The sequence below is a fragment of the Somniosus microcephalus genome, chromosome 15 (genome assembly GCF_052327205.1).
Source record: "Somniosus microcephalus isolate GS21.2 chromosome 15, FLI_Smic_1.0, whole genome shotgun sequence".
NCBI classification, from domain to species: domain Eukaryota; kingdom Metazoa; phylum Chordata; class Chondrichthyes; order Squaliformes; family Somniosidae; genus Somniosus; species Somniosus microcephalus.
Genome location: NC_141001.1, coordinates 104557920 through 104574184, shown reverse-complemented (window position 1 = coordinate 104574184; position 16265 = coordinate 104557920). Strand labels below are relative to the sequence as shown.

General features: G+C 45.7%; 1 protein-coding gene across 5 annotated transcripts in view; it reads right to left on the bottom strand.

The window, feature by feature from the left end:
- Positions 1–6221: 6221 nt before the first annotated feature.
- Positions 6222–16265, bottom strand: part of cttn (cortactin) — a 64186-nt gene continuing 54142 nt past the window's right edge. For 4 of the 5 annotated variants that reach the window (XM_086008218.1, XM_086008223.1, XM_086008222.1 and 1 more), the window contains 4 exons: positions 12332–12532; positions 7914–8076; positions 7605–7676; positions 6222–6986 (listed from right to left, as the gene is read on the bottom strand). In XM_086008218.1, coding sequence (XP_085864344.1) covers positions 6850–6986; positions 7605–7676; positions 7914–8076; positions 12332–12532 — 573 coding nt within the window. In that variant the 3' untranslated portion in view covers positions 6222–6849. The remainder of the gene's footprint in view (positions 6987–7604; positions 7677–7913; positions 8077–12331; positions 12533–16265) is intronic. The other variant, XM_086008220.1, reaches the window with a different exon arrangement.

Here is a 16265-nt window from a genome sequence, read left to right as displayed (position 1 = left end):
TTAGAGCAGAGATAGTTAAGGGGAGATTTGATCGCGGTGTTCAAAATCATGAAGGGTTTTGATAGAGTAAATAGGGAGAAACTGTTTCCAGTGGCAGAAGGGTCGGTAACCAGAGGACACAGATTTAAGGTGATTGGCAAAAAGCAAGACGAGAATTTTTTTTACGCAGCGAGTTGTTGTGATCTGGAATGCGCTGCCTGAAAGGGCGGAGGAAGCAGATTCAATAATAACTTTCAAAAGGGAATTGGATAAATACTTGAAGGGGAAAAATTTACAGAGCTAACTTTTTGCATGGTTATGGGGCAAGGGCAGGGGAGTGGGACTATTTGAATAGTTGTTTAAAAGAACTGGCACAGGCATGATGGGCCGAATAGCCTCCTTCTGTGCTGTATCATTCTATGATTCTATTCTATGATCATGCAGCTAAACATTACCAATTGTTATCTTCTCAAAATACTGAACAGAAAGGTTACTTGGATGCAGAAGAGTCGACCATAAGCAGGGCTCAGTTGAGCACTTTCAGGCAATAAAATTAGTTAATTCTAGATCCATGTTGAAGAGGACAAGAACGAGGTGAGACTATCAACAATTGCAAAGGAAAGGGCAGCACATCCTGGGGAAATCCTAGCTTACTCATAGCGATAATTAGCCTCAGTCAGTACAATGGCGTAGATACTTAACAACTTGAATCAACACCAAGTTTGAATAGTAGTTGGGAAAGTACTTCAGCAGAAAGCATATTAGAAGTGTTCCAACTTAAACAGAGGAGGCAAGGGATGAGATAAATTCTACTCACAAACCAGATGTCATGGTGCTGACCTATATTACATGTGAAATAGCTGCATTTTCAATAAACTAGGCGAGGTGGTTTATCCCCTAAAGATGAATAGTATCAATAAGAAACAAACCTTAAGCTATCTTTCAGTACTGTAGCGCCAGACTTTTGAGGTCATTAATGGTCTCAAGTCCAGGTCACGTAAAGAAGGTTTAGTGTAATGTTCCTTGTCTCGGTAGTTCAAGGGTATCACTGCAGAGATTACAATATTTCATAGTATTCCAGGTAGGAATAAAAAAGTATTGTCCAGGGAAACTTCAACAACAGCCTTAAACGATCACCCAGAGACAGACTGTATCAATCACCAGACTGTGTACACGCAGTTGTAACGATCTAGACAGATAGTGAGGGAATTATTCAAAGGACTCAACTTCCTGGCTGTAATGGCAATTGGCATCGGGGCACTGACAGGAGCATCGACTAAGAAAACAGAGCTAGAGTTGCATCAATATTAGGAGTAACAGAATATGGCTCATTCTGTCCCCAGAGTCTGCATGTTCTCACAAAGGCCTGAGCTTTCCAATCCAGCGGTTCTAATTTGTAGCACTTTGGTTTTGAGTCACGTAGCAATTTTCTTCCAACTGCCGATTATTTGATCGAGTTCATAAACAAAATCAGAAGCAATTCTGGGCACCGCACTTTAGGAAAGATGTGAAGGCCTTGGAGAGGGTGCAGAAAAGATTCACGAGAATGGTTACAGGGATGAGGGACTTCAGTTACGTGGTTAGACTGGAGAAGGTCCAAAGATGTGTGGGTTAGGTTGATTGGCTATGATAAAAAAAAATTGACCCTTAGTGTTAGGGGATTAAATATGTGGGGTTACAGGGATAGGGTGGGATATGTGTTGGTGTAGGGGTTACGGGGATCGGGTGGGATATGTGTCGGTGCAGGCTCGATGGGCCGAAATGGCCTCTATCTGCACTGTGGGGTTTCTGTGATTCTGAAGGTGGTGTTGTTCTCCTTGGAGCAGAGAAGGTTGAGAGGAGAATTGATAGAGGTGTTAAAAATCATGAGGGGTCTAGACACAGTAGAGAGAAACTGTTCCCATTGGCGGATGGGTGGAGAACCAGAGGACACAGATTTAAGGTGATTAGCAAAAGAACCAAAAGGTGACATGAGGAAAAACTTTTTTATGCAGCAAGTGGTTAGGATCTGGAATGCACTGCCTGAAAGGTTGGTGGAGGCAGACTCAATCATGGCTTTCAAAAAGGAATTGGATAAGTACCTGAAGGAAAAACATTTGCAGGGCTACGGGGAAAGGGCAGGGGATTGGAACTAGCTGAAGTGCTCCTGCAGAGAGCCGGCACGGGCTCGACGGTCGAATGGTCTCCTGTGCTATAACCATTCTATGATTCTATGTTTTCTTGCATTAAATTTAATATTGAAAGTTAGACCTGCATCCAAATGTTCAAGTCTAGCTCTTTTAAAATGATACGGCCATCTCTGACCACTTCCTTGTATCGCTCTCCACCCACATCCCCCTCTCTCTCAAATCTGCCGTCATCATCCCTCTCCTCAATAAACCAACCCTTGGCCCCTCTGTCCTTGCAAACTATCGCCCCATCTCCAACCTCCCTTCCCTCTCCAAAGTGCTTGAATGTGTTGTCGCCTCCCAAATCCGTGCCCATCTTTCCCGCAACTCCATGTTTGAATCCCTCTAATCTGATTTCTGCCCCTACCACAGTACCAAAACGGCTCTCATCAAAGTCACAAATGACATCCTTTGTGACTGTGACAAAGGCAATCTATCCCTTCTCTACTTGTCTGCAGCTTTTGACACGTTGCCCACTCCATCCTCCTCCAATGCCTCTCCACTGTCATCCAGCTGGGTGGGATTGCACCCGCCTGGTTCTATTCGTATCTATCTAATCGTAGCCAGAGAATCACCTGCAAATGTCTTCTCTTCCCACTCCCTCATTACCTCTGGTGACCCCAAGGATCTATCCTTGGCCCCCTCCTATTTCTCATCTACATGCTGCCCCTTGACGACACCCAACTCTACCTCACCACCTCTTCTCTTGACACGTCCACTGTCTCCAAGTTGTCAGACTGCTTGTCTGACATCCAGTACTGGATGAGAAGAAATTTTCTCCAGTTAAATATTGGGAAGACCGAAACCATTATCTTTGGTCCCCACCACAAACTCCGTTCCCTGGCCATCGATTCCATGCCTCTCCCTAGCATCCATCTGAGTTTGAACCAGGTGGTTCGCAACCTTGGTGTCATATTTTACCCTGAAATTAGCTTCCGCCCACATATCCACAGCATAACTAAGACCGCCTATTTCCACCTTCATAACATCGCCCATCTCTGATCCTGCCTCAGCTCATCCGCTGCTGAAACCCTCATCCCTGCCTTTGTTACCTCTAGATTTGACTATTCCAATGCACTCCTGGCTGGCCTCCCACATACTACCCTACTGAAACTTGAGGTCATCCAAAACTCGGCTGCCCATGTCCCAACTCACATGAAGTCCCGTTCACCCATCTCCCCTGTGCTCGCTGACCTACATTGGCTCCCAGTTAAGAAACGCCTCAATTTTTAAATTCACATCCTTGTTTTCAAATCCCTCCTTTGCCTCGCCGCTCCTTATCTCTAATATCCTCCAGCCCTACAACTGCCCCCCACCCCACAGATATCTGTGCTCCTCTAATTCTGCCCTCTTGTGCATCCCTGATTGAAATCGCTCATCGATTGGTGGCCGTGCCTTCAATTGCCTGGGCTCTAAGCTCTGGAATTCCCTATCGAAACCTCTTCATCTCTCTAGCACTCTTTTCTCCTTTAAGACGCTCCTGTAAACCTACCTCTTTGACCAAGCTTTTGGTCACCTGCCCTAATTTCTTATTTGGCTCGGTGTCAATTTTTTGTTTTACAACACACTCCTGCGAAACGCCTTGGGACCTTTTAATATGGTAAAGGCGCTATATAAATACAAGTTGTTATAGATTTCTCAAGTGTTTAGGAGAATGATACCATGGCCCTGCAAGAGAATGGGAAGATAAAGCAGGGGCTTTATAAAAAGTATATGATTGGTAAATAAAACAGTTTCAGTTTAAAAGCTTCGAATGGACAAATAAAATAGCAATAACTTGAATTTATATAGCACCTCTAATATAGTAAAATATCCCAAGGCACTTCACAAAACACCGAACAAAAGGAGACATTAGGACAGGCGACTGAAAGCTTGGTCAAAGAGGTAGGCTTTAAGGAGCGTCTTAAAGGAGGAAGGAGTGACCGAGAGGTTGAGAGGGAATTCCAGAGCTTAGGGCTCGAATCTCATTGAAAAATTACATCAAAAACTGCCCTAATGCAAAAACATTACTGGAGGACAGGACTTTCATTAGATGGAGAAATAGGTTTCCTACTTTGGATCAGTCCGAGTGAGCAGAGATTTTTTCCCCAGTTGTCAATCTAATCACTGCTCAATTCTCCAGGAAGAGAGCAAGAATTCTAATGCAGTTGCAAAGACGGCACTGATAACTGTGCCAAAGTTAGTGGCACCACCTTCTGTATAGTTGAAACTTTTGATGCGGTGCTCACACTAGCTGCTCTGATGCCATCAAATACCAGAACCAGGTTTGCAACGAGTACAAAAGCAAAATACTGCAGATGCTGGAAACCTGAAATAAAAAACAGAAAATGCTGGAAATGCTCATCAGGAGACCGGCAGCATCTGTGGAGAGAGAGAAACAGAGTTAACGTTTCAGGTCGGTGACCTGTCTGACTAACATCGACCTGAACGTTAACTCCGTTTCTCTCCCTCGCTCCACAGATGCTGCCCGACCTGCTGAGTATTTCCAGCATTCTCTGCTTTTGATTTCAGATTTACAACTAGCGTTAGGGGAGGTTGTGCATTTCTCAGAGGAGCTCTGTTTTGCAACCAAATGAGTCAACACAGAATGCTTTGCAACTGGGACATCTTTCTGTAAATTGTGTTTTGGCACGTGCAATTGTCCAAACCCAATTTATTCTCCGTCCCAATGGTGTTGTGCTTCCTGGAAAGAATAGGCAGAATTTGGTGTGTCTGTGTTTGGAAGCATTGAATTTGGGACATTGTCAACAGTCGGATTATACTGTTCCTGCATTACGACAGTGACCACACTTCAAATGTACTTCACTGGTTGTAAATCGTTTTGGGACATCCTGACTTTATGAAAGAGGCTATATAAATACAAGCTAGTTCTTTCTTGGACAATCAAAAGATGACAACAAAATGCTTTTGCCATAACTGAAGGCTTCAAACTTCTGAAAGCAGTACTACCGGAAGATAATGCAACCAGGGTACAGGTCACTGGGAATTACCCATGTTTGGCAGACAGTTATGGGGATTTGCATCAACCAAAACTCATCCTCATGTGGCATTCTCAATGGGAAGGTGCCACCCTGTAATTCTGGGTAACCACCAACCTCTTTGCCAAATGTATGAAAACTAGATCAAATTTTCAACACGCCACCTCAAGAATTGTATACTACGAGCAAAAAGGGTTGCAAACGTTTTGCTGTGTCTACAGCCAACAGCTCAGGCTGCTCGACAACAGGAGAAAAGGACTGAATGGAGCTCAGAACAAGGCCTGAGGGACTTCATGGTTGAGGGGGGTATAGATAAAAAAGTGGCAACAAGGTCAATTTCTTGAAGAGTCTCCTTGTGCAATTTATTAGGTGAACAGCTTAGATGCATTTAAGGGGAAGCCAGATAAGTGCCTGGAGGGAAGAAAGGAACTGAAGGATATGTGGAGAGGGGGGGGAAGATGAAGTCGACTGGGAGGAGCCTCAGGTGGAGCATAAACACCGCCAGAGACCAGTTGGGCCGAATGGCCTGTTTCTGTGCTGTAAATTTAATGTAATACAGGAAACTCTTTTTTTATCCAGCACCAACAGGACCGGCATGGTGCCGGTTGATCAAAAAGTCCAGATTACAGAGGTATACATACCAAGGTACAAGAGCCCCGTACACAGCCACAGGTGCAGGAGCCCTGGTTACACGGCCACAGATCCAGGAGTCCCTGTTGCACGGCCACAGGTGCAGGAAACCCGGCTACACAGCCACAGATCCAGGAACCCCGGTTACATGGCCACTAATATATAGTAAAACTTATGTGAACCTACTCCTGAATTTTGCCGGTTAAGAGAGTTTCCTGTATGTAACTCCAGCTGGGGAAAGATTGCAGATCCTAATTAACATGGAGGCTGAACCATTGCACAAGCATCATTCTTTTTGTGTGTTGGATTTAAATAAGAACAAGAGCACAGTGGTTTGGTTCAATCAAACTCAGGTTTATAAAGCTAGAAAACATTTTGTTTGAGGGACTTAACTGGCATCAGGTGAATCTGGAAGTCATTTATTCAAAATTAAGATCACTCTCAAAAACGCCACATGTACAGCAAGTGTAGTGCAATAAAACCAGTTTAATTCTTGATAAGCAAAGTACTGAAAAAGGCAACTTTTATTATAAAAACCCAACCCCATTCGTGATCCAGCAAATATAGTTTCAAGAAGAAAACTGAGACTCCACCAAGGGGAGGAAAAAAAACTACAAAAAAAAAAAATGAATTAATTGTTTTCACCATTAGTAAGTGGTCAAAGTATCAGTATTTCAAACTAACCACATGGCTGAGACTATGGATTAGACCGGGCAATGAGATATTTCCATTTCAGCTAAAAGTTTAACTTGGTCAACAAGAAGCGATTGGTCTTAATTTGCAGTAAGCACCCGCAGACTTAATCTGCACGTTTGCCATATTGGTTCAAACGGCTGAGGGCCGTCCTCGATTAGAAAGTGCATTTAACGTTTTATATATGAAAGCGCAGCAACACTCCCGTTTTCAAAGGCATGTCAAATATTAACTTAAAGCTCCTTTTCCTGGTGCTTCTGAGGATTGGATATTATGCAATGCATAATTGCAACTCACAAGAGAAAAATAAAACTTTATTCCCATTACTGAACACAATTCATGCTGTATTAAATTGGAATTGTGCATTCTGCTGTTCTATTTAAACCAGCGGGCCGAGCATTTCACTGTTTCAGTTCAACGTAGTTAGCCGGAAAGAGACCGTATCTGCCTCGGCATTCCCCTCGCCACCATCCTTCATCAATCATTTCGATGTTGGTAATGGTGTCATCTGGATCGAAGGAAATTTCATCGTCGCCAGCTGAAAGTTATTTGCACGTATTTTAGACACAGACAATATTCTCTGAAGTTACATACAATTTACAGCACAGAAACAGGCCATTCGGCCCAGCTGTTTTTTATGCTCAACAGGAGCCTCCTCCCACCTGACTTCATCCAAGCCCATCAGCATAACTTTCTATTTGTTTCTCCCGCCTCTCCTTAAAGGAATCTATGCTATTTGCCTCAACCATTCCATGTGGTGGCATGTTCCACCTTCTATCCACTCTCTGGGTAATGAAGTTTCTCCTCAATTCCTTATTGCATTTATTACTAACTTTGACCCCAAGTTTTGCATTTCCCCACAAGTGGAAACACCTTCTCGACATCTACCCTATCAGATCACTTCATAACTTTATTAGGTTACCCCTCAGCCTTTTTTCTCTAGAAAAGAGCCACAGCCTGTTCAGTCTATCCTGATGGCTATAACCTCTCAGTTCTTTTTTGCACCTTCTCCAGCACCTCTATATCCTTTCTTTAATATGAACTGTGCCCAGTACTCAAGGGTAGCTTAAAAGAATGGTTCCGGTAACACAATTTGGACCGCATCAAGGAAAGCTATTGAGATGGCAGTCAGCATTCACAACAAACTTGCACTTACCAGCCTGGTAGTCATACAAAGCCACCGCTGTAATTCCATACTCATTTCCGTACTCTGCATAAGTGGGCTCATCTGGAAAGAAAGCCATACATAAGACACAGGGCTGAATGGTTTCTGAACAAAGAAAAAGTTCAAACATTTTTAAAAAGGGACTTTTTAAAGAGATTTTCTTACCGACCCTCACCCTTCTCTTAATAGCAGAAAACATTCCGATATTAAATCATTTACAATTGGATACACTTAATATGCTGCTCTGCCTTCAGATACTCACTTGGAAGGAAACAGATAAAGCTGCACATTAGCCATTACCTCTTTGGTAGTCTTGACTTTCATCGGGCATCTGGTAAACGGCTTCTTGTTCGTACGTTGCTTCCTGGTAGTGCGCTTCATCAGTGCTGTACTGGGGCTCTGCCTCGTAGGCAACTGAATACTGGTTCTCCTGGTGATTCTCCACTTCATGCACTGGTGGCTCCTACAAAATTGGGAATTTAGAAACTCGTTTCAACTTGTATTCAATCCTGCCTATTGGCTTAACTACACAATTGCATAGGATGGTTATAGACCATTACCCATCTGATAGAGGGTTTCCAACCCTCTCTGATTGCCCTGGAGTCTCCAGGAATTAAAAATTCATCTCCAGGAGACTGCGGCCAGCAAACCCAGGTGAAAAATCGTAGGGGCGTTATAAAGTATATTTTTCATTTCTGTTTAAAAATATTGGAGAAGGATTAAAAAAAAGGCGGTTTTGACTGGGCGGGGCGGTTGGAGGCTGGTGGCCTTCCAGGAATGCGTCCAACCAGAGTTGGCAACCCAATTTGGTAGTCTTTATTCTTTGAATGCTGCACAACTTCCACACTCTAGGAGCGCAGTCTCACTTGAGGGAAATCAGGGTCACAGCAATCACACAAGAGTCATAGATTTATACAGTACAGAAAGAGGCCCTTCGGCGTCCGCGCTGGCCATCAAGCCCTGTCTATTCTAATCCCATTTTCCAGCATTTGGTCGTAGCCTTGTATGCTATGGCGTTTCAAGTGCTCATCCAAATGCTTCTTGAAATTTGAGAGGGTTCCTGCCTATACCACCCTTTCAGGCAGTGAGTTCCAGATTCCAACCATCCTCTGGGTGAAAATGTTTTTCCTCAAATCCCCTCTAAACCTCCTGCCCCTTACCTTGAAACTATGCCACCTGGTTATTGACCCCTCTACTAAGGGGAAATGTTTCTTTCTATCTACCCTATCTATGCCCCTGTAATGAAATCTGTTTGTCTTGCCTGTATTCGTTTGCACTCATGTATATTACCCTCCCCCACACGGTGTATAGTTTCACTTCCTCTTTCCTGACTAACCTGGAAGGTTCCAGGTCTTGGCTCTTGGCTCCGCCCCTGACTTCTCTTCCTTAAAGATCTCAGGATCTGTATGACTCATTCCTGTGAGCCAGTCGGTGTGTTGAGATGTTAGCTCTGATCTTAGTGATTAAAAGCCAACTTGTTAAAGTCTATAACTTCTAGTTTTGTGGTTATTGAAGGCACATCAGCCCCTCATAATTTTGTACACCTCAATCAGGTCCTCAATCAGGTCCCCCCTCAGCCTTCTCTGCTCTAAGGAAAACAACCCTAGCCTGTCCAGTCTCTCTTCATAGCTGAAGTGCTCCAGCCCAGTAACATCCTGGTGAATCTGCTCTGCACCCTCTCCAATGCAATCACATCCTTCCTATAGTGTGGCGACCAGAACTGCACACAGTATTCCAGCAGTGGCTTAACTAGTGTTTTGTACAGCTCCATCATAATCTCCCTGCTCTTATATTCTATGCCTCGGCTAATGAAGGCAAATATCCCATATGCCTTTTTAACCACCTTATCTACCCGTCCTGCTGCCTTCAGGGATCTATGTACATGCACACCAGGGTCCCCCTGATCCTCTGTCCTCCCTAGGATCCTACCATTCATTTGTGTATTCCCTTGCCTCGTTAGTCCTCCCAAAGTGCATCACCTCACACTTTTCAGGGTTAAATTCCATTTGCCACTGTTCTGCCCACCTGACCAACCCATCTATAATCGCCCTGTAGCCGGAGGCTCCTCTCCTCGCTATTTATCACTCCACCAATTTTTGTCTCATCTGCGAACTTCCTGATCATACCTCCTACATTCATATCTAAATCATTAATGTACACTACAAACAGCAAAGGACCCAGCACCGATCCCTGCGGTACACCACTGGACACAGGCTTCCAGTCACAAAAACAACCTTCGACCATCACCCTCTGCCTCCTGCCACTAAGCCAATTTTGGATCCAATGTGCCAAATTGCCCTGGATCCCATGGGCTCTTACCTTCTTGACCAGTCTCCCATGCAGGACTTTGTCAAAAGCCTTACTGAAGTCCATCATGCTGCTACAGATAGGCAGTGGCATGTGCGATTTCTTACTCATAGGTTGTCGTAAAGGCACAGCTGCCCAGTTTGTTTTTGTTCGGAGACTGGTTCCAGACAGGGTCCAGAAACAGCCTTAATATCCATCATTTCAATGGTCCTGTGAACTTACTGGACTACTTTTATCCTGCACTTGCCCTGAGCCCACTCCCTTGCAGATGGAAAGCCCGTGCATTCAGGAGTCAAATCTCGAATATACTCAACGACTGAGCCGCCACAGCCCTCTGGGGGTAGAGAATTCCAAAGACTCACCACCCCGCCGAGTGAAGAAATTTCTCCTCATCTTAGTCCTAAATGGTCGACCCCTTATCCTGAGACTATGACCACTAGTTCTGGACTCTCAAGCCAGGGGAAATAGTCTCTCAGCATCTAACCCGTCAAGCCCTCTTACTACTTCCTGCTATGGAAACGTCTGTTGCAGGGAATTGCCCTGTAAGTATACAATCCTCCATGAGGGGTCCAGGGCTGAAGCGTGGTCAATCCTTACTGGTCGGAAAGGGACCATTGGCTGAGCAAGTCCTGCTAAAGTGGTCGCGTTCTAAGGTGAGTATTGGGAACCAACGAAGGTGGCTGCTGCCCTTAGACCAAGAGTTCTTAAGTGACCTTTTGCTGGGATCCATGAACTTTTCCATAAAGGGTATGTTGGATCAGAGTAATGTCAACCAGTCTGAAGGCAGGGGAAAAAAAAACATCTCTTGGGTTGTGCAGCATAATGTCCCTCACAATATTCACCTCTATTTGAGTTGTCGTTGGGACTTCTCATGACTAGACTGTGAATTCCAGTGTTTAGGCTGTAAACATGCAGCAGTGTCAAAACGTGACCTACCCAACAGGCCTGACGATCACTTACAATGCTCAACAATCTGACTGCACATTGGTTGCTACATTTGTCAACTTAATGCATCCACCTGCTTGGAATCTTAAGGTCCTCCTGTGTTATGGATTATCCGTTCCATGAGAGGGCCTGAAGTACAGCCGAGTCTCGGTGGGGGCTGCTTTATTTCAGCTTATCTTATAATGTTGGGCCAGACCTTTGTGACCATCACCCATAGGGATGTGGCTATGAGGAATTCTGTTAAAACCAGCTTCTTTTTTTTTTTAATTTGTTTTTATGGGATGTGGGCGTCGCTGGCAAGGCCAGCATTTATTGCCCATCCCTAATTGCCCTCGAGAAGGTTGTAGTGAGCCACCTTCTTGAACCGCTGCAGTCCGTGTGGTGAAGGTACTCCCAGTGCTGTCAGGGAGGGAGTTCCAGGATTTTGACCCAGCAACGATGAAGGATCGGCGATATACTTCCAAATCAGGATGGTGTGTGACTTGGAGGGGAACTTGGAGGTGGTGGTGTTCCCATGCGCCTGCTGCCCTTGTCCTTCTAGGTGGAAGAGGTCGCGGGTTTGGGAGGTGCTGCCGAAGAAGCCTTGGCGAATTGCTGCAGTGCATCTTGTAGATGGTACACACTGCAGCCACGGTGCGCCGGTGATGAAGGGAGTGAATGTTTAAGGTGGTGGATGGGGTGCCAATCAAGCGGCTGCTTTGTCCTGGATGGTGTCGCGCTGTTGTTGTTGGAGCTGCACTCATTCAGGAAAGTGGAGAGTATTCCATCACACTCCTTACTTGTGCCTTGTAGATGGTGGAAAGGCTTTGGGGAGTGAGGAGGTGAGACACTCGCCGCAGAATACCCAGCCTCTGACCTGCTCTTGCTGCCACAGTATTTATGTGGCTGGTCCAGTTAAGTTTCTGGTCAAATGTGTGATGTGGCTTTCATGAAAGCTGAAGGATGGTTTCCACTTAGAACCCCCTAGATCTGGGTTAGCGAGGTCTTGGGCAAGTCTTGCGTTGAGCACCTCTTTATTTGCAACTTTGACCTCAAGTTCAATTGTTGACCATCTTCTTTCTCATTTCCACGTTCCCCTCATCGCCCCATTCCTTAGGAGATTCCTGCTCGCAATCACAAAGGGAAATTCTGAACCGCCCAATGGAGGCTCAAGGGCTTGCGAGTTTCTATTCTGCTCCACTATGAGCGGGAGTGCGGATCTCATTGATTCTGACAAGTTCCCTGATATACGAACGCATTTAACTCAGTTTCTTCAGATCTTCCTCCCCAGAGTCTATGACTGTTTTACAGGGAGAAACCCCCAATAAAAATTCTGCAAGGACTATACCCGTGCCAGTAAAGTTGGGCGAGATATGCCCCCCGTACAGAATTCAGAGCTAATTGGTCGTAATGATTATTCATAAATTGGTTGAGAATGAAAAGTTACTGACATCTTGAATATTAGTTGAATGTTAAACACAACTTACCTCATAAACTGGACTAGGAGATCGTTGTTCCTTAATAGGCGCTGGTGCAGGAGCAGGTGCAGGTGCTGGAGCAGGTGCTGGAGCAGGAGCAGGTGCTGGAGCAGGAACAGGATCTAGAGCAGGAACAGGATCTAGAGCAGGAGCTCGAGCCGGAGCCGGAGTGGATACTGCAGCTTGTTTCTTTGCCGATTCTTGCTCCTGCTTTCACAAAACATAAATATTTCCTATTAATGTACTTATCGATCCTACATGATGGTTTCAGAAATTCTTGGCTTACTAACAGAATTAATTCAAAATAAGAAATAAAGCCAAATATGTCCACGGTCGTCTCCCCACATTACCTTTTTTTTTTGAGAAGGCAATGGTTCTAATGAGTGATTCTTCGGTTTGTTTTAAGCTTTAATACCAGAATCCTCCTCCTGATATTAATGGAATCTCCAGCTTGCGTCTAGCAGCAATCTAGACCTCAATAATCAAGAGGCGATTGGATAACCTTCATTACCATCCAAGACTAAAATACCAGTTTGGCTTACTTGGTAACACTCCTGCCCGAGTCAGAAGGTTCAGTATGGATTGGAGCACAAAACCTGAGCCTGACACTTCAGTGTAGTGCTTCAGTACTCTGGGATTACTGCATGGTCAGAGGCGCTGTCTTTTGGGCAAGACATTAAACCGAGACTCCGTCACCCTGCTCAGGGCGTAAAAGATCACACGGCACTATCGGAAGACGACCAGAGAGCTTGGCTGGTGTCCTGGCCAACATGGGTCCCTCAGCCAACACCATCAAAAATCAGATTATCTGGCTATTCATTAATTTGCTGTTTGTGGGACCTTGCTGTGCACACACGTTTGCCTGCATAATATCTTCAAACATAACAATCCATTGGTCATAAAGTGTCCTGCGAATATGAAAGCAGCAACGTGCCAATATTCAGACAGATTTTTGCAAGATAAGGGAGTGAAGGGTTATGGGGAGCGGGCTGGGAAGTGGCTTTGAGCCCAAGATCAGCCATGATCTTATTGAATGGCGGAGCAGGCTTGAGGGGCCAAGTGGCCTATTCATGCTTCTATTTCTTATGTTCTTATGTAGTAAACAGCTAAAGGTAAATTGGGAAAATGTAGTTTTTTGAAAAAAAAAACAAGCAATGCTAATTAGTTTAATATGGACATCAATATCACGTTGCATTTATATAGGACCTTCCACACCCCAAGCACGTCAAAGCCAATGCACACACAAGGTCCCACAAACAGTAAATGAGATGAATGGCCAGTTAATAGGAACATGAGGAGGCCATTCAGCCCCCTTGATCCTGTTCTGCCATTCAATGAGATTGCCTTCGAGGGAGTGCAGCAAAGGTTCACCAGACTGATTCCTGGGATGGCAGGACTGTCTTATGAGGAGAGATTGGGTCGACTAGGCCTGTATTCACTAGAGTTTAGAAGAATGAAACGTATATAATTCTGACAGGGTTAGACAGACTAGATGCAAGGAGGATGTTTCCCCTGGCTGGGGTGTCTAGAACGAGGGGTCACAGTCTCAGGATACGGGGTAGGACATTTAGGACTGAGATGATGAGAAATTTCTTCACTCAAGAGGGTGGTGAACCTGTGGAATTCTCTACCACAGAAGGCTGTGGAGGCCAAGTCACTGAATATATTTAAGGAGGAGATAGATTTCTAGACACAAAAGGCATCAAGGGGTATGGGGAGAGAGCGGGAATATGGTATTGAGATAGAGGATCAGCCATGATCATATTGAATGGCGGAGCAGGCTCGAAGGGCCAAAGGACCTACTCCTGCTCCTATGTTTCTATGAGATCATGGCCTGCCTTGGCTCCATATCCTTTTATACCCTTGGTTGGCAAAAATCTATCGATCTCTGATTTAAAGTGATTAATTCAGCTAGCAGCTACTGCTTTTTGTGCAAGAGAGTTCCACACTTCTACTACCCTTGGGAACAAACAGGAAACTGTTCAACCTCCGTTGCCTCCAGTCCAGATCCAAGGTTGTCCCATCCTCTGTCGTCGAATTACGGTATGCAGGTGACACTTGCATCTGTGCTCACTCGGAGGTCGAACTCCAAGCCATCGTCAACACCTTCACCGAAGCATATGAGCGCATGGGCCTTACACTAAACATCCGTAAGACAAAGGTCCTCTACCAACCTGCCCCCGCCACACAGTGCTGCCCCCCGATTATCAAAATCCACGACAAGGCCTTGGACAACGTGGACCACTTTCCATACCTTGGGAGCCTACTGTCAACAAGGGCAGACTTCGATGACGAAGTCCAACACCGCCTTCAGTGTGTCAGTGCAGCCTTCAGTCACCTGAGGAAGAGTGTGTTTGAAGACCAGGACCTCAAACTCAGCACGAAGCTCATGGTCTACAGAGCAGTAGTGATACCCGCCCTGCTGTATGCCTCAGAGACATGGACCATGTACAGGAGGCACCTCAAAGCACTGGAGAGGTACCACCAACGCTGTCTCTGCAAATCCATTGGCAGGATAGGCGCACCAACATCAGTGTTCTTGCTCAGGCCAACATCGAAGCTTTGACCACGCTCGATCAGCTCCGATGGACGGGTCACATCATTTGCATGCCCGATACAAGACTCCCAAAACAAGCGCTCTACTCGGAGCTCCGGCACAGCAAGAGAGCCCCAGGTGGGCAGAGGAAACGCTTCAAGGACACCCTCAAAGCCTCCTTGAAAAAGTGCAACATCCCCACTGACACCTGGGAATCCCTGGCCCAAGGCTGCACAAAGTGGAGGAGAAGCATCCGGGAAGGCGCCGAACACCTCGAGTCTCTTCGCCGGGAGCAAGCGGAAGCCAAGCGCAGGCAGCGTAAGGAGCGCACGTCAACCCAAGCACCCCACCCACCCATCCCTTCAACCACCGTCTGCCCCACCTGTGACAGAGGCTGTAGGTCCTGCATTGGATTCAGTCACCCGAGAACTCATTTTTAATGTGGAAGCAAGTCACCCTCGGTTCTGAGGGACTGCCTAAGAAGAAGAAATCTACTACCCTTAGTGTGAAGAAGTGTTTCCTAATTTCTCTCCTGAATGGCCAGGTTCTGATTTTAAGGTCATGTCCCCTTGTCCTAGACGCCCCCACCAGCGGAAAAAGTTTCTCTCCATCTACCCGATCAATTCCTTTCAAAATCCTAAAAACCTCAATCAAATCACCCCGTAACCTTTGATATTCCAGGGAATAATCTGTTCTGGGTGGTGTTGGTTTTGGGAATATTGACCAGGAGAACTCTATGCTCTTGTTCAAATAGTGCCAGAGGATCTTTTGCATCCGGCTGAACAGGTAGACGTCGCAAACGAAAGTTGGGAACAACAAAAAAAAAGAACAAAAGTAGACGCTGTTCTAAGTTCCAAGTTCCATATGAGCATTGAGAATCAGCATGCAAAAGGGGGCTGTACCGCGCTGGCCAACACAACAGGCCTGTGCTAAACCACCACACCCCTACGTCCGACAGGAATCTCTCACTGAGCAATCCTTACAGATTTCCTGTCAAGCCAGGAGACAAACTTGATCATCAGCCAGCAGCAGTATCCTGGCCCTGAATTTGCGGTCGGAGGCTTCCCGCGGACGGATGCCTCTGACCAGCAAAAAACAATCTACGAACTTACCTGCTGGTCCCGGAGGTTGGGACACTCGCGCTCCTGGGCCTCTATGCTCCGCAAGCCTAAACCCGGAACTTGTGCAGCCCCTACGGGTGTGTGCGCACCTCGTATATACACCCGTAGGGGTCGCAAATTACAGCCCATTATCTAATTCTGTGGCGTGCTCACACTAACCCAAAAATTAAATCTGAACGCTATACCAGAAACAAGTGGTGTGGTCATCAAATGCATTAAATCCGTGCAACATCCACCATTCAGATTTCCCTTTGACCACTTCACTAAACTTAATCAGATTACAATT